Source organism: Colossoma macropomum, unplaced genomic scaffold (assembly GCF_904425465.1).
Source record: "Colossoma macropomum unplaced genomic scaffold, Colossoma_macropomum, whole genome shotgun sequence".
NCBI classification, from domain to species: Eukaryota; Metazoa; Chordata; class Actinopteri; order Characiformes; family Serrasalmidae; genus Colossoma; species Colossoma macropomum.
Window position 1 is genome coordinate 25583341 of NW_023494800.1, and position 13956 is coordinate 25597296.

Consider the following 13956-nt stretch of genomic DNA (forward strand, 5'->3'; position numbering starts at 1 on the left):
CTACTGAGAACAGGAGGCTTTGTTTAGAGAACGGTGAAACTATACAAGCCCAAAAAACTGAATTTAGCTATATTTTATCACACATGTAACTTGTTTAAAAAGGTTCCAATACCTTTATGGAAGAAAATCCCCCAACTTGCTCAGTTGAGACTGTCGCTAAACGAGAAGGTAGATTAAACGCTGAATACCTGGAGATCAAAAAAAAAAATGCTTTCAAAAATGTGACTTGATTCCAGCATTTCATGGCAGAGCTGAGAGATGCAATTATTCTGACCAGTCACAACACCACGTGGTTTATGAGTGTGGCCACCAGAACAGCTGCATGTGCTTGACGTGAGGATTCACGAAACGATCGTATTGATTATGGCAACCATCGTCAAGCTTGTGGCGTTTGGATTGAGGATGTAAACATTGCTCGTGCCAAGCATCATGAGGTGTTGTGGTGGTTTGGCATGAACGTCTCGAAGGTGAGGTAACGTCTTAAGAAGTGAACGCTGCGGACGTTCCAGCTCGATCACGAGGGCACTGACTGATCGGCAGTACCACAGTACAACCTAATTAACCAAATGCCCAAACATGGAGTTAAGAGCTGATTTTTCCACAGGATCTGATCAGGAGTAACACAGAACTCAATTTCCTGGTTAAAAAAAAGGACCGGAAAACAACCACAGCCTTGAGGGGTGAATATTCCAGCTCTAAGTAAACAAATTCCCAATTTTGGGAAGGAACGAAGAAAAAAATTGACTGAGTAACCACCCTGACAAAGCATGCACTAAAAAGAGAGTATGGCTTTTTTTTAAAACTTGTCCCTGTCGTTTTGAACTAAGTCTCTTGCACAGATTTTCCTCTCCGTGTGACAGAAAAGAAGGTTTTAGAAAACAGTGGCTGAGGGAGGGAAATATCAACGGTGATGTGTTAGACAACCCACTGGCCACGAACTATACATGCTAACTCCTTAGGTTTGCTAATTTTTGCTGGTTTCGCTAGCAAATGTTGAGAGCCAATCCAAGTCCTCAACACAGACTCTCACCTAAGATAACAATGTCAATTTCACCACCTTCTACCATCATTTGAAACTATTTAATGAACAAAATGGAGAATTTCCTAACGTGAACGATCACCACTGAACACAATGGCTTCATCTGCTTTTCTTTTTTCCTCCCACATAAATAGAAACACTACAAACAAAAAAGTTGACTGTTTATCTTGAGCCACGTGAATTCAATTCAGTGATGTCACGAAATACCAGCAATGCGAAGAGTGGCTCTCCCTGGCATTGTGGAGAAAATATTCTGGCTTTTCAATAGCTAACTTAATCTAGCGGTTTCTTCTGACGAGTTTGTCCACATATCAACGCACGTCTAACACCACACACAGAGGAAAAGAAAGCAAACTGTCTCAAGCTAGTCCGTCTTTGGCTAACTTCACAGTTACTTAGCATCACGACCCAAAAATTCCAAGACAACAACGATTCACAATTTCAAACACCTCCCCTCACAACAGTCAATCAATTTTTTGAGGAAATCGCACAGAGAGGAAAGAGAATCACTTGAACTCTGTGGTTGCCTACAGGATCCACACAAATAAAATCAATTTAACGAGAAATGATAAAAGCAAACAAAAAGCAACAAAAACTGCCCTGAAAAACTAAGGGCCGAGTGGACACATGACTTTAGCCCCGGTTACATCCCACAGACTGACTGGGGAACATGTGAGAAAGTTATAGTTAACTCTTAGCTAACATCTGCAAAATGAGGGCTTGATTAAAAGCCTTTACAGAATATTAGTTGTTTCATACATGACTAGAATCTATATGAAATTGTCTGGCATGAGTGCCCAATTATGCGAAAGCTGCAAACTGATTCTGCATTTCAACTCCTGTTCTGCCAATCAGCTGCCACTCAGGCTTTCATGGCCTGAGTAAAATCCAACAATGATGCCAGTTTCACCAGCACTCACCCAGCTGTGTTTCATTTTTGCACTGCTGTCATTCAGCATCGCGCTTTGGTTGTTTTCCTTCTCCAAAGCAAAGCTATGCTATGGCAGACAGTGTCATCATCAATGCATGATGACATGCTATCATGGAGACTGAAAACCCCACTGATTGTCAGTTCAGTGTGGTAGACTTCACTGCTGTGGCTGTAATCTGGGCAGAAACAGTGTAGTGTTCACTCGTCATAAAGCTTAGCATACAGAAGCAAATTCCTATCGGCAAGACAAGCCCCTCATTAATATGCTCATTTCCATCCACAGACTCGAAAACCTGATTAGGATTCTTGGAAAAAAAATCTTTTAGAAAAAAAAAAAAAATGTAGTACTTGTTTATTTGCTTTTTAAAAAAATAAGAAAAAAGGGGTTATAAGTCGATATATATGCTGCAAAAACTAAATTAATAGAAAGGATAAAAAAGGAGAAAATAAATGACTTTTTTTCGCGTCAGAATCGTGATGCTTCTTTGCCACCCGCTGCCATGCCGCCAACTTGGAGACTGTTGGCATGGCAACGGAAACTATCATCATAAAATGGTACAGTAGTAGAGATAGCTAGACCATGAGGGGGCAGGCTCTCCCGGGAAGAGGTCCGCGGAGAGGTCCAGTGACTGGTCATGCGGCTCGCTGTCAGGAATAATGGTTGTAGGGGGGGAGAGGGTGCCCGATGCCGTTCTGGTAGTGGTGGTGCTGGCGATGGGCGATGTACTCCGCGTAGCTCATAGTCATCTTTTCGCTACGGTACCTGGAAGAAAAAGGAAAGTTTTTTTTTTTAGCACAGTGGTTCAGAGGAGTATTCCGTTCAGCAGTCTACTGCTTTCTACTGGATTCAGTTCTGCTCCCAGCCATACTGCATGGCTCGGTGATGTGGCCTAAAATCTATCACAATATATTTGTCCATATTATGTGACTCGAAACAGTAACTATTATATTGTATTTCCTAATGCATTCTGCTGAAAGATGCAAAATTATTATTAAGACTGAACAGAAATATAAATAAAAATGTAAATAAAGGTGCAATCTCTGCTTTTTTGCATAATATCTTTTAAGAACGTCAGTTTCAGCAGTTTACCTGATTTAAGAAAACCAAACCAATTCCACACTGCAGTTTTTAATTTTTTTTTTTTTCGTCTTGTTCTGAAACATTTACTCCAAACTCTAAGCATTTATTTAAGCTCCATAATTGAATTAGCAACCTGACTAATGCTGCTAGCTGCCCCCAGCTTGTCTTCTCCCCCTCTGTCTAGCCAATAAAAGGCACACAGCTGACACCTAGTGTACTGGAGTAGTAACCGATCAAAGATTAAGCCTTTGTAACCAATACTGAAACACAACAGCATAATCATCCTACACCTCATTAGCACTGATTACAAATGTCCATAACAATTCCTTGATTCCTCAGTGAAATATTTTCTCATTAACTTCTTATTAATTACAAACAAAGTGAGTGTGGCTTTAATCATAACTGATTACGGACTACAGACCGATCAAGAAGCACTGATCCTCATAACATGGATTGCAATTTAGACAAAGCCTATTTATTTATTTATTTATTTATTCATACATACAAACAAACAAACAAACAAATGGAATCAGCAGTCTAAACACAGAAATACTCTGTGGTATTCTGGTTGGTATTTCGGTTGATACTCCTACATTTTAAAACCTCAAATACATTATTAATACAAAACAACTATTTGATTTTAATAATTATTATCCCCTAGGCCTAATCTGACACACTGTCAATAGAAAGGAAGGATGGCAGGCAACCTGTTCATCTATTGCAAGCCAACATGATGCCAGATCATACTGTGCTGTCTCTTGAATTTCAAATAAACAACATTTTTCAGATCATTCTCAGTGGGGGTATTCCCTAAGAGCAAAGGTGGGTCCCTGATCATGTCAGAATGCTCACTGTATAATCCCCCTCACGTTCCAGTAATAGACAATAAAAGAGACAATAAAAAGGCTGAGAGGACAAATGGGGTGTAACAAATGTGGACAGCCATGAGGTCAACCAACACTCAACCAATCTGGACAAGAAGGCATAATGTTGCACATCCACAGCACATATGGGAAAGTCGTAGCCAAGTCTTGTAGCTTGTGAGCTAGAAACCTGAATTCTAATTAAATGCTAAGATCCACACTGACAGCTTGTTAGTTCAAAGAAATAAAGGCAACACAAACATTTCCATCCCTGTTACTAACAATAACTGGTTATATGGCCAATCAAAATATGGAAAAATTGGAAGAATGGAAAGTGATAAGGATGACAGATCTAGAGCAAACATCAGAGTAGCTTTCTGAAGCTGGACAGAACTAAGGAAGCTGAAGGGCACAAAAAGTGACACTGATCTTGCTTTGGATCCTGATACCTGCTAGACAGGTAAATATTTTGCATAGCCTCTGAAGCTAACAAAGTGGGCTCTGGGCGCTGAAAGACCAACAGGGGCAACGTTCTCGTGTTAGCTAATGTTAGCTGCATTGACATCCACTTGAGGCATCATTTGAGACAAAGGATTTGAATTGAGCAAGCACCAGCATTCAGGCGTTCCGGCCTAGGCTGCATCTGAGCATGTATTTTGAAAGTGAGGCTAAGAGGGAAGCACTGAAAGGCAGGGCTGTTTCCAAAATTTTGAAAATTACTATATGAAATTTAAACACTTTACATTTAGCTCCTTTATTGAGGCCAAACAAAATCTTTTAGAGCTCAACCTATGCAGCCCTCAAAGCCTTTTTATTTATTTTTTTTCAACTGAACAAACGAGTGGAATCTCCTTCACAGCCTCACAACAAAGCCAGGTTTTGTCCTTCTCTGGTCAACTGTTCAAGCATCAATATTTAACCTCAAACTCGTAAATCATTCAACGTCTGAAAAAGCATCCCAGGTGTGCATGTATGTAGGCTTTGTGCTGGCAGACGCATGGCAGGAGACACCTATGCATGCACGAGAAAGGTACAGTCACTCCAGAGCTGCATACATGCCTGAATGAGCAGAGAGCCTGTTAGTAAGTTGGAAGGACCCAAGAGTGTCCGCACAATGTCCTACCGAAGGTACTGAGAAGGAAAAGGTTGGAGAAAATGGAGTGATGGAGACGAAGCTAGAGCAAGCGAACAGTCCTCAGGTTTGACAAAACCAGATGGAGCTGAAAAACGTCAGCAGGGATTCAGTCGCTAGTGTCTAGATTGAGGCTTGTCGTTTGGCTCTAGCTCTTCTTCTACCAGCAGGCGAGGCTTCAGGCCCTTTCACACTTGAGCTTCTGGCGGGTCTCCTCCAAGTGAAGGCTTCAGCTGTTTCCGTCTTGCGAGAACATGAAAAGGGAAAGCAGATCGCTCTGGAATTTACTAAACTGAAGGGGTGGAAAAAGAGGAGAGCAACTCGTTCCACGTGCGATCGGCATGGGTCCAGTTCATATTCCATATGTGATCAGCGACTGCTATGAAAATATTAATAGGTTTAAAAGGTACCATTACCAGGGAAGTCCCTGGTGTAAACACAGAAGTCTCATGGAAATGTTCTGTGGCGTGCATCTTCAGGTATATAAAGGCTATTCGCAGCGTGCAGAGTGCTCAAAGCTGAGAGAAGGGAGCAGGTTACACTGCACGTCTAAGCAGTTTGAAACACTAAAACAATTGTTTTAAAACCCAAACAAAAAAAAACCCATTATGTATCTCAAGAAGAAAAATCAAAGATTAAGTGATTTTACTGCAGCATTTTAAAGGACCTGGTCACTAGAATCATTGGATTGGTCTTTTAAGTCAATATCAATAAAATATTACATCAATTTATAAAATGGTCTTAGCAAAAAAGTCAACCACGTCCCCAAAACAGTTGGTTCAGTAAACTATAGCATACCTGTCCAAACTGCAAATTAATTTGTTATTTTTAACACACCTGAAGTGTGTACTGTGCGTAATTATGTGGAAAACACAATACTGGATCAGACTGAGAATCAGCATATACAAGAGTTCAAAAGTTAGAATCACTTGTCATAAACTGCTGTTATTTTATTCAGCAATAGACAGTTTTGACAGAAATACTATTAGACACTAGATTATATTTCAATACTCTTTATTTATAATAATTATTAGTAATTTCTTAATATTTATGGGTTATTCTATCACTGCTGTAACAAACTGTACGAATGAGGCTCATTCAGTTCATTCAAGTTCATCCAGTTCATTCACATCTCCGCACAGTGGTCTTATTACAAATGATTACACTGTTACAGTTTTCAGCTTATCCATAAATCAATATGGAAAGTGGAAAAAATTCATTGTCACGGCGGCATCTGTGCTTGTTTCATTTCCAAGAAGCTTTGAGTCGGACAAGAACTGCAAGGAGCCGAAAAGGCTGCCATGTAACATAGATTTAGGTTAGTGTTTGGGACATGGAAGCAAGGTCATCCTGACAGTTCGCCCTAAAGCAAGCTGAGTAATCGCTACGACTCGGACGCCAGCATGGGTCTCTGATGCCACTGCACGCAAGTCCTGCTTGGTTGAGTGGAAGAAGCACACAGGTGCAGGTGATGGATCAGTGATAAGTGCTCTATGTGGCTCATCAAGACTCTCTCCAAGAGATTTAAAAGAGGCACTGACGTCCTTAGCTGGTCATGTGGTCCCACAAACACAAGAAGCCACAAGTCATGAGGAACGAAACAGAAGATTGTATTGATGTTTATTGTCCATCTTCCCATGACAAATTCCTTATTGTTAACCATTCATACAGTTCAGGAAGAGTACAGGAACCTTACAAATCACTTACATTTTTTTTGATGTAACAGTAAGGTGCCTTCATATTATACAGTTCTCACCTCCACTTGCAAGTTCACTTGGTGTCAAGTTCAGATGGTGTCAAAAATACAGAGGTGTTTAAGAATATTAAAAAATAATATCCTGATAATAAGCTCTGCTCTGACATGATCATGGTCATATTAAAAGTTTGGGTGCCCCTAGTCAATTAACTAGTGCCCCTGCTGATTTTTTAAGTGAAAATAAGTTCACACTTCCTCTACAGAGAAAACACTTCTGCACATTTTAATGCACAATTACCATTTATTTGCTGGATTTAACAGACTGGGGGCAAAAACTAAAACAAAGTGTGGCCTGTGCAAAAGTTGTGCCACATTTTAAGTTGTATATTTTATTTTTTCCAACAGTTAATCTCAGTAAATAAGTGGAAATTGTGCAATTGTGTAAATTTGCAGACAAATGCTACGTGTCCAGAGGAATTTCTCCATTTTTTTGACATTTCCGTATAACTCAATGGTTGTGATGTAAAGTCACAGAGTGATTTCATGTCAAATGATTTCTTCACAGTGTTTGTAGGAACCAGGTGTCACAACGCATATAGCCAATTTGCTTTACTATCCAAAACGACCAGTGAATCTATACGTGCCTTTTGAGTTTTTGTAATGTACATGATGTTTTCCTTGGGGACTCTTTTGCCTTACAACTTAACCTCAGTTAATTTCACTTGTTCCACGTCGTACGAAATCTTCATAAATCAATGCAGAGATGTGCATACATCATTACAGCCATTACGTCTTTGGGACGCGGTGATCCGATCACTCAATCCAATCACATCGAGTGATGTGGACGCATATGACCACATAACATTTGTTGTGTGAACGGTAAAGCATCCCAAAGCGTCCCACCATCAGCAGAGAACACCTAAACAACTGCGTCACCACAGCACGGGCAAACAGTAGCACAGCTACCTTCTCATGTTTGTTAAAAAGCTGTGTTGGCAATCCGTGCAATCCTAATGGTTGTAACAGCCTGCCCATGTACTCAGTTACCCACGATACATTGTTTTTAGACAATAAATGCAGCAAGAGTGTGATATAAATGCACATTGTACTATTCCTCAAGTCTCAAAATGCAATCTCAAGTGGTCACTAGAGATGCATGGAAATGGCAGGTGTAAACGGCAATACGTTTCACTGTCCACTTATGATCAGACACCTCGAGGAGGACACCAAGTGTGAACAGGGGTTCTGTGTAGGTTCTGTGATCTTTCAAATGAATCTATTTGTGTTTATGTCATGTCTCACATAGTTCCTCATATTACTGTATTTGGGCATTTACTCTGGTACTGTGTGCAATAGGCTTGAGCCGATTGACAATAGTATCTCAAATTGCAAACAATTTGAGATACTATTTCCATCTATCTACACTTCCTATCCATCTATACTAGTTTCCATCTATCATGACTGTCAATCAAGTTGGACAATTTAAATGTCATTTAAATGTTAAAACACAGGCATAAAGGCAATTATTTTGTCTCAATCAATTTTTAACAAGTTTTCTTAGTAACATTAGTCCGCGTCCTGAATCAGCCCTGATATGTTATATGTCTTTAGCACATTCTGTAGCAGACCCCCCCAATCCATTTTTGTGCTTATTAAACTGATAAAGCCGTACAGCAGCCTTCCACATACAGAATGATTTCCTTCACAAAACATGAACAGGAGCTTAAAAAAGATTGTTTCAGTTATTTAAAAAAGACAGCACATAGGTACAAAAGCTTTCTAGCTACTTCACATGGTTAAGTGAAGCAATCGAAGCAATTGCATAAATTAATTAACGAATTGGGGGGCAGTCATGGGCTGGAGGTTAGCGAACCAGCCTTGTGACCCAAAGGTCGCCGGTTTGATCCCCTGAGCTGACAGGACATGACTGAAGTGCCTCTGAGCAAGGCACCCAACCCCCAACTGCTAAAAGGGGGCCGTGGATAAGGCTACCCACCACCCTGGCCAAGTGTGCTCACTGCCCCCTAGTGTGTGTGCGTTCACTAGTGTGTATCTGGTTTCACAGCACAGATGGGTTACATGTGGAGGTGAATTTCCCCGTTGTGGGATTAATAAAGGATAACTTAACTTTAACAAAGTAGTTCCAAAGAAGTGTTAATAAGAAATCTTACCTGGTCAATTTGATGGTCTTCCTGAAGTCGTTTGTGATGGGGGCTTTGTAACCTCCCTTTCGAAGTAAGGAATCTATGGTCTGAATGTGGTCCCATCCTGCATTGCACAGAAAATTCTTATTCTGCATCCTTAAAAGAAAAGCGTTCCTCATAGGTTCTTTATTAAAGGCAACAGTTATATAAAGAACCAAGAAAACTCCAAGAACCATTCTTTGCCTGGTTAAATGGTTTTTCTCTATGACTGAGAATGTGCTGCACATGGTTCCTTTAAAACACCAACAGGTGCTCCACTATTGCTACAAGTCAGAGAAACTTTTCTTGGACTATCCGGACCAACTGACCCATCCATGCCCAGGTAACTTGTTACAGTACAGCAAAGACATTCAAAAGAGTAGGTGGGAGTTTTAGTTGAAAGGTTCTGTGAAATGAAAGGAAAAATAAAGTTGCTATCTGCTTTCTGGAACATGGTCTAACATCGTCTATAACATCAATGAGCTGACTGCTGTTAAAATGGGTGAGTGCAGACCTCCCATTCTTTCACATTTGCAGTTTAAATGAAAACACTGCTAAAAGGAGTGCACTATATAAACACTCAATGCTTGAGAAAGTAAGCAATGTGGGGACACACTGCCACGAATAGGTCAATTGGTTCCGTTCTCACTCTCTCCATGTGTTGGTCTGGCAGAGATTTTAATCTTCTCACCTTGCTCCTTCGCAACCTCTGGCAGGTAGGTGGCGGTGCGCTTTGATCCTTTTTCATTGAAAAATTCTATCCTAATGCCGTGAACACCCACCTAGAAGTGAACACAAAAGCAAAAGAAAGAGGAGAAGAAAAGAAAGCAATGAATATCAGAATAGTCCATCTTGACACCAGCAATGTGAGTACAAGGTTAATTACATATAACAAACATCACATTTCAATAGTCATCCCCAGAACAAACTGATCAAAATTATGCTTGGCAGGTTTCATATGCATCAGAGGAGGGAAGTCATAGCTTTTGTCTTCCTACATCTGTGGTACGGTCTTGCGACACAGAATTAGCTTACGATGTGGAAGAGAGATATTACTTTGGGACCTGACTACAACTAAACTGAAGAAAAACAGGGCAGAACAAAAAACACTGTCTTATGTTTAAACACCGCAGAAAGTACCATATGAAAAGCCACATGCACAAAAGTCATCGGACACACAGAATCATGGGACTACTAATCACAGCATATTTATGTGTGGCGTGCCAACTAATGTAAAATTATAGATTAAATGTGACTGTTTTCTGATCTCTAGGGAAACAAAGCAAGTATGTGATGAGCATTTTAAATGAAAAGGGCACTGTAAAGGCAAGTGAAAGAGAGCCCACGGCATTAGCCATAGAACTCGTAGCTCTGCACTGGCACAAATCTTTGCGTGAGAGCCTTTTTGTGTTTCTGTGAATGAACGATTTCATCAAAGAAAGTAATGCTTGAAGTTCTCTAGAAGGGCTGCAGGACATAGACGTAGTATATTGTGACGTTAAAAGTTATTAGAATCCAGCCAGTATACATGAATTGGCCAAACAGACAATCCACATTTTACTATTTTACTAATATAGCCAGACCTATCCAAACTATCCCATATACACACACACACAGACATCATAGCATAAACAGAAACTAAAACCACAAGGTAGTAAGAGCAGCTCCACCCTACAGCAACAATAACTAAAATTTAAATTTTATAAATGAAACGGAGTTAACATTCTCTACACAGACAATGACATTTGTCAATTTTAGTGCACAATTACTATTTATTTACTGTATTTGGAGATAGACATTTAAACAATGATGACAGATAAAGGTGCTGCAGTTTAACAAGTGACAATTACAGTTTTTGCCATCCTTTATACAATAAGCAGTTTTCTTATGTGGAAAAACTAAGTACATCGCCACATATAACACTACTTCAACGGTGTGAAATTGAAGCAGGTGCTAATGATTTGAACACCGTTACAAAACATCTTAGAGGAACTTGTCTTATTTAAATCTTAGATACGTGAACTAGTTTGCTCTTTGTTATTAGAGTGTGTGGCGTCATCATGCCGAGATAAAAAAATCTCTCTAAGACCTTCAGAAGGAAAAAGTTGTAGATGTCTATGAGCCTGAGAAGGGGTTTAAGAAGATCCAAAACATTGGAAATCAATCATTCCACTGTCCAGAAGATCATCTACAAACGGAAAAGATTTAAAACCACTGCCAACTTGTCCAGACTAGGCTACCCCAGCAAATCTAAACCAAGAGCAGACCTTACGATACTAAAACAACCCCAAAATCTAATCACAGGATCTGCACGTAGCTGTTGCCACTGTTCATGTAAAAGAGCATCTAGCATTAGAAAAACACTGCACAAATCTGACCTAAAAGGGAAGAAGCCTTTGCTATCTAAAAAGGACATCAATGCAAGACTAATGTTTGCTATTGAATATCTAGGCAAGGACCAGGACTTCTGGAACAATGTGCGTGGACAGAGGAGTCAAAGAAAGTCGTTTGGTGACAGTACCAGAACCTATGTTTGGCAGAAATCACAGACAGCATTTGATTAGAAGAACCTCAAACCACCTGTAAAGCATGATAATGGAAATATGATTTGGAGCTGCTTTGCTGGCCAACTTGCAATCACTGAATCGACAAAGAATTCTCTTCCTTGAGGAGAATGTGCTTAATGAGAATGTGAGATCAAACTGGGTCAAAGTGAGTCCCCCTCGGGCCAAGGAAGAGTAGGATAAAGTTCTGGGGCTAAATGCAGCAGCACAAACTGACATCCGTCATTCATGTTTTCTGAAGCAAAGAATGTTGTCTTCGTCAACAGGCTGGGGGATTAAAAGCTGCAGAGTTGGCAAACAGATTACGGACGAGCGAAACGCACAAAGAAAAGGTACATCTTGTGACGCTCTTATGTCTGCTTTTGAAGCGGTGTGAGGCAGAGAATGGATTGGAAAGAGGCAGGATTAGAGTGAGTGCTGAATGGGGGAGGGCACAGAGGAGAAGGGGAATGAATGGAGGGACAGGATACGAGCCCAGCAGTGGGCCTGGGGTAACAATGAGGTGGACGAGGTCAGGAATTGTTCTCTCTGTGGTCAGCTACTGGGCCATACACGTCATCGCTCCTCCCCCGGGGCGCTTTTCTGTCTCTGCCACAGTGGGTCACTGAGGACAGCCAGTGACGGAACTACTGTCCACACAGTGTGTGCGTGTGAGCATGTGTGATTGTGAATCATCAGCGCTGGAAGTGTAATACCAGGCTTAGCCTATGGGGCCACACATTTCATTAGGAGGCGAGGACGCGGTGAGCGGCTAATGTGGCAAAGCCTCTTTTCTCCCTCCGTGGCCTGACCGCCTCTTCTTCAGGCTGGGGGATTTGTGGCCCACTCCACAGGGAAACAGAGAGAAAGGAAAGTAAGGCAGCTGCAGCTGAGGCAACGTCGGTTAAAACAAAAGAACTCAGCTTAGGCTAATTAGAGCTGGGAGGTAGTTTCAACTGAGCAAGACAGGCATCTCTGATATCTTCTCACATCTATGTAGAGCAACCAGTGTCCACTGGGTGTTATTTACACAGCGTACAGATAAAGACTTGGGTTGGCCATTTTGAGACAGTGAAATTCAATCTGAAATCAAAATGGATCTTTTTTTTTAATCTTCTAAGTTCATGTCCCTGGTTATATTAAACCTGACCAATCATATAATAGCATTTAAAAAGTTAAAATTCTCAGCAAACTTTATAAACAGTTCTGGGCTTTTTGCTTTAAGTCATTTAAAAGCTGTATTTAAACAAGAGGGCTACAATCGCGGATTCTATCAGGGCAACAGCTGAATTTCAACCTGGACTACTATTATACTTACTAATTGTTATAAGAAGGAAACTAGGAAAATGCTTTAAAGGCACAAAGAAATTCAGTAGTGTTAATTTAAGAAGCAATTCACGTGTCATAGCAGCACAATACTGAAAATGAATAAACTCTTTCTAAACAGTTAAGCAACCACTCATGTGAACATGGCCACAGAGATGTCAGAGCCTTCAGACAGGTGTGGATAGTGCTCATAAGAAAGATGAATTCAGAAAAATAAAGCCAACTAAAGGCAAGTGTGATATGTAGCAGTCATTTTTAAATCGTGACTAAAGCAGACAGAAACCAGCTACGCTGGACTGCAGCTGGGAATGGGACAAAACACTTAGGTTGCGGGCCGGAGCAAGACAAACGGTATAGATTTTCACTGGGTGAGAGTGGGACTAACAACACTCAAACTTTCAAGTCACTATACACTTCACTATACTACAATACACCTTAACCATTAGTCTACAGTAGATACAGACTTAGTTGAGATATAAGTAGCAAATGAATAAGCAAACTACATTGGCTTCTTCTAATTAATTCAAAGTAATTTTATATAGGGGCCAACTGTTCTTTCTTCAGGGGCACTGGGGCTTGTCTAATGTAGAAGAATTACAGAGGATATGGAAGCTTTCCTAATTACATTCAGTCAAGGAGAGATGCAAGTGAAACAGGTTTCAGTCATATTAAAGTGAACCAGATGGACGAGAGGTATATCAGAGACAGCAGGAGAACTACAGCTCAATAGTGGAGATGAGAGTTGAGCACTAGTTTCCAGCTCAGTGCTGATCTACAGAGTTTTGAATCGGCACTTCAGCAGGCTGTTTGAGAGTCATAATGTACTCTACAGGGAATACCTCCTCAACAGGATCACCCAAGGGTGGACACAACACCTGTCTCTACCTGCCACCTTCAGACATCCAGCAACAGAACTGAGACAGGCCTGCGGGGAACGCGACTAATTAGAGCGCTCACAGACAGCGTTTTGGTCTGTAAGCGTCTCATTCTTTGATTCATGTGATACTGTTGGCTAACAGCATCTCAAATAGTATACCTACATATCTAGTGACAAAGCAGAAGACATGGAGTCTGCAATACTGACATAATGGCATTGGGCAGGCATTTGAAATTGCTGTGGATCTCAATACCATCTTACTAGAAATGAGCAAAACAACTCACA

General features: G+C 40.7%; 1 protein-coding gene across 1 annotated transcript in view; it reads right to left on the reverse strand.

Annotated features, from left to right (window-relative positions):
- Positions 1-660: 660 nt before the first annotated feature.
- Positions 661-13956, reverse strand: part of ammecr1 (AMMECR nuclear protein 1) — a 53944-nt gene continuing 40648 nt past the window's right edge. Inside the window, exons 4-6 of the mRNA XM_036587897.1 lie at positions 9617-9707; positions 8914-9010; positions 661-2733 (exon numbers count right to left, since the gene is read on the reverse strand). Of these exons, the coding sequence (XP_036443790.1) occupies positions 2619-2733; positions 8914-9010; positions 9617-9707 (303 nt within the window). The 3' untranslated portion in view covers positions 661-2618. The remainder of the gene's footprint in view (positions 2734-8913; positions 9011-9616; positions 9708-13956) is intronic.